The 3,054-nt window shown below is 65.0% G+C and overlaps 1 protein-coding gene across 1 annotated transcript; it reads right to left on the reverse strand.

Annotated features, from left to right (window-relative positions):
• Positions 1-297: 297 nt before the first annotated feature.
• On the reverse strand, positions 298-1,731 carry MNEG_10488 (phosphoserine aminotransferase; the record flags this gene model as incomplete). Its single annotated transcript, XM_014041038.1, has 4 exons — positions 298-394; positions 704-798; positions 1,092-1,211; positions 1,387-1,731. 4 exons carry the CDS (start codon positions 1,729-1,731, stop codon positions 298-300), a joined length of 657 nt encoding a protein of 218 aa, XP_013896492.1.
• Positions 1,732-3,054: the final 1,323 nt, after the last annotated feature.

The raw sequence follows: 3,054 nt of genomic DNA on the forward strand, positions 1-3,054 counted from the left end.
GTGTCGGGGGATGCACAGAAACCGCTTGATTGGGGTGATGATGGGAAAACGGTGTGAGCCGCCCGGCCGGGCTCGAGCGAGGCGGCCAGCGAGCGGGCGGGCTGCCGCGCGGCCCAGCGACCGCGGACTCGAGGCGGCGCGCACACTGCTCATCCACCCCACCAGCCGATCACAGCCTGGTCCTGCCTGCCATTCCCCGCCCCTGAATGTCCTGGAGTTCCCCAGGCAGCAGCCTGCTCGCAGATCATCTTTTGCCAGCTGAATAACCCCCCTCACTTTTCGCCCCCCCCCCTTGACTCACCGCGTGTTGCCCAGCAGGTCGTCCCGCACAATGGCGATCACCACGCCCGCGGGGCCCACGTTCTTCTGGGCGCCGGCGTAGATGATGCCGTACCTGAAAGAGAGACGAAGGGCCATCAGGGGGTGTGCTGAATGGGCGGCGCGACGCCGGCGGCGGCGCTGACAACCCCGGGCGCCCACGCGCAGCAGCTGCCCTGCCACATGTGTCAGCCGTTGTGAATTGTCCAAGGTGGTCTCCCGTCTTCCTGCGTGTATGGGCTTTGCCCGTCGGCCTGCGGCGCCACTCGATCAGCAGCCCCATCAGTCGCCTGCGCAGCCTCCTCCTTCCCCTCAATGCCCCGACCTCAACGATACCCCCTGACCGTCCCGCAACCCCCCCCCCCAAAAGCCCCAGGGGCCGCACTTTGAGACGTCCACGGGCTTTGACAGGAAGTTGGATGACATGTCGGCCACCAGCACGCGGTCCCCCACCTCGGGCGCCTCCTGGAACTCCACGCCCTGGGAGGTTTCGGGGGTTTCGTTTTTAGCGGTGAGGAGGGGGCAGGTAGCTTTTGTACGGGTGCGGGGTCGGGAGACGCAGTGATGCAGCGGGTCGCTTGGGGCCGTGCGGTTTGGGAGGGGGAAGGGAAGGGGACCCACCTCTACAAGCACGCGTCCTTTTCCCAGCTCGCCCGGCGCGCGGCCGATGCCGCAGGCGAGCCCGCCGCGCGACCACCGCCATGCGAACCAAACCCCCCACCCCCGTCTGCACGAAATCCCTGAAAGTGCGCTCCCCTTCAGCCCCAGCGGACCCCGATGGTCTCGTTGTCGCAGTAGTGCACAAACTTGGCGTCAGGGCTGAGCTTCCAGCCGTCCACAGCGGGGATCGACTTGTTGTCGCCCTTGGCCGCCAGGTTGGCCTTGACGCCGAGCTGTCGATGCGTGAAGAGTGCCCAGCGGGGCGGCGGTTGAGGGGCTTTTGATTTGTTGCAGAATGCGTCACCGACTCGGGGCTGTTCGACAGTCAACGCGTGACGCACGTGCCGGGGCGGGGGCGCGCAGCGTGCCGGCGGCGCCGCAACTTATTCATCTATTGCAGGAGCTCACCTTGAGGCCCTCCTCATAGGCCTTCTTGCTCCAGGCGCCGGTCACGACGTAGTCAGCGACATCGCCGACCGCGGTCAGGTTGTGCACGAGCGTCGCAAACTGCGTCGACGCGCCGCCCTGAAGAAACAAGACCTTGTAGTTGTCGGGGATCGAGAGCAGGGTGCGCAGGTCGGCCTCCGCGGCCTTGATGATCCCTTCGAACGCCTTGCTTCGGTGAGACATCTCCATCACCGACGTGCCGCTGCCGCCATAGTTGAGGAGATCGGCCTGGGCCTCCTGCAGGACCTCGATAGGCAAGACAGCGGGGCCCGCCGAAAAGTTGTACACCCTGCCGAAAGCGGCCATGTTCGCCGCCACCTCACGGACTGGGCTGGTACGGGCTGGAGCAAAGGTCGCAAAAGCACGTGTCAAGGCTGAGCAGGTCCTGGGCGAGCGGACGGGGGCGTGGCTACTGTTCAGCACGTTGCTGTTGCTGATCATGAGCTGTCAGTGTGATCTCTGCGAATGCCTGAACACTCTGTTGAACGTCGTATGTTGAGCGCGTGTATTGATGGAATGCGACAGGGCGTCTCTTGAAACTGGAAAGAGCTCCCGAGAGATACGCCGTTGTTGGGAGCGAGCCGGCATCGCGCAAGGATCGCCAGAGGGTGCCGTTGCCGCAGATGCTGATATGGTCAACCGAATATGTAGCAACTCAAACCGCTAGATCGCGTGCAGCAGGCCGCCGGGGATGACCACCCTCACCGTCGCCTCTGCCGCGCCGTGCGCTATCGCGGCGCTATGCACAAACGCACGTATCCGGACTCCAGATGCGAACAGCAGCGCTTGGCGTAGAGGGTGACTACACTCCACTGCCTGGGCAAAGGCCTGACTGTGTGGAGGCCGCGTGCCGCACGGGCGAGTGCTTCCATCAGCCGAGCTCTTGACACACAGAGCGGAACTGCTGCCTCGGGCTCGTCGCAGCGAATGTCTGCGGCACGTCGCCGCAAGACGCGTCGAGGGCTACGCCCAAGCCTAGGCTGAGTTGCAGCGTCTCGCATCGCTGCTGCCGCTGCCGCTGCTGCCGCTGCTGCGCCGCCGTACGTCCTTTTGACCAGCGCCGGATCGGATTCACTTCTGATTTGGAGCCCACCCGGCTTCCGACAGATGGCTCGTCTCAGCAGCACAGCCCCTCGCATCCCAACACGGGCTGCGCCCTCTTCGCACGCATGTCGCCAAAGCAGCTGCTCTGCCATCCAGCAAACGAGAAGCCGCCACGGATCCCGCAATTAATGTTACTTGAGATCAGTTGTTGAGCCTGGCCGCGTGGGGCGCGCTTTGAAAAGTGTTTCCAATCAGTCAGTGGTTGGCGTCCGTTCGTTTCAGGCCAGGCCCGTCTCAATCGGTTCCAGGACAGAGTTTGACGCGGCATGATGCCCCCAATTTCATGCGGGGACACCCCTGAGAAATCGCGCGGCGCCCCTGCCCGGGGGCTCGCCTTGCTCGCACACAAAACGGGCACGCGCCGTCGGCGCCACCCCGCTCACCCCTGCTTCGCCTTCCCGCCGCCCCCCGTGCCGGCGCCGCCGCCCTCCTCCCCCCAGAACTCGGCGAAACGCGTTTTCGCGTGCCGCCGCGCGACGCCGTCGAACTTGGCGGCGATGATCCAGCAGATGAGCGGGCCGAAGG

The sequence above is a fragment of the Monoraphidium neglectum genome (genome assembly GCF_000611645.1).
Source record: "Monoraphidium neglectum strain SAG 48.87 unplaced genomic scaffold scaffold02336, whole genome shotgun sequence".
Classification (NCBI taxonomy): Eukaryota; Viridiplantae; Chlorophyta; class Chlorophyceae; order Sphaeropleales; family Selenastraceae; genus Monoraphidium; species Monoraphidium neglectum.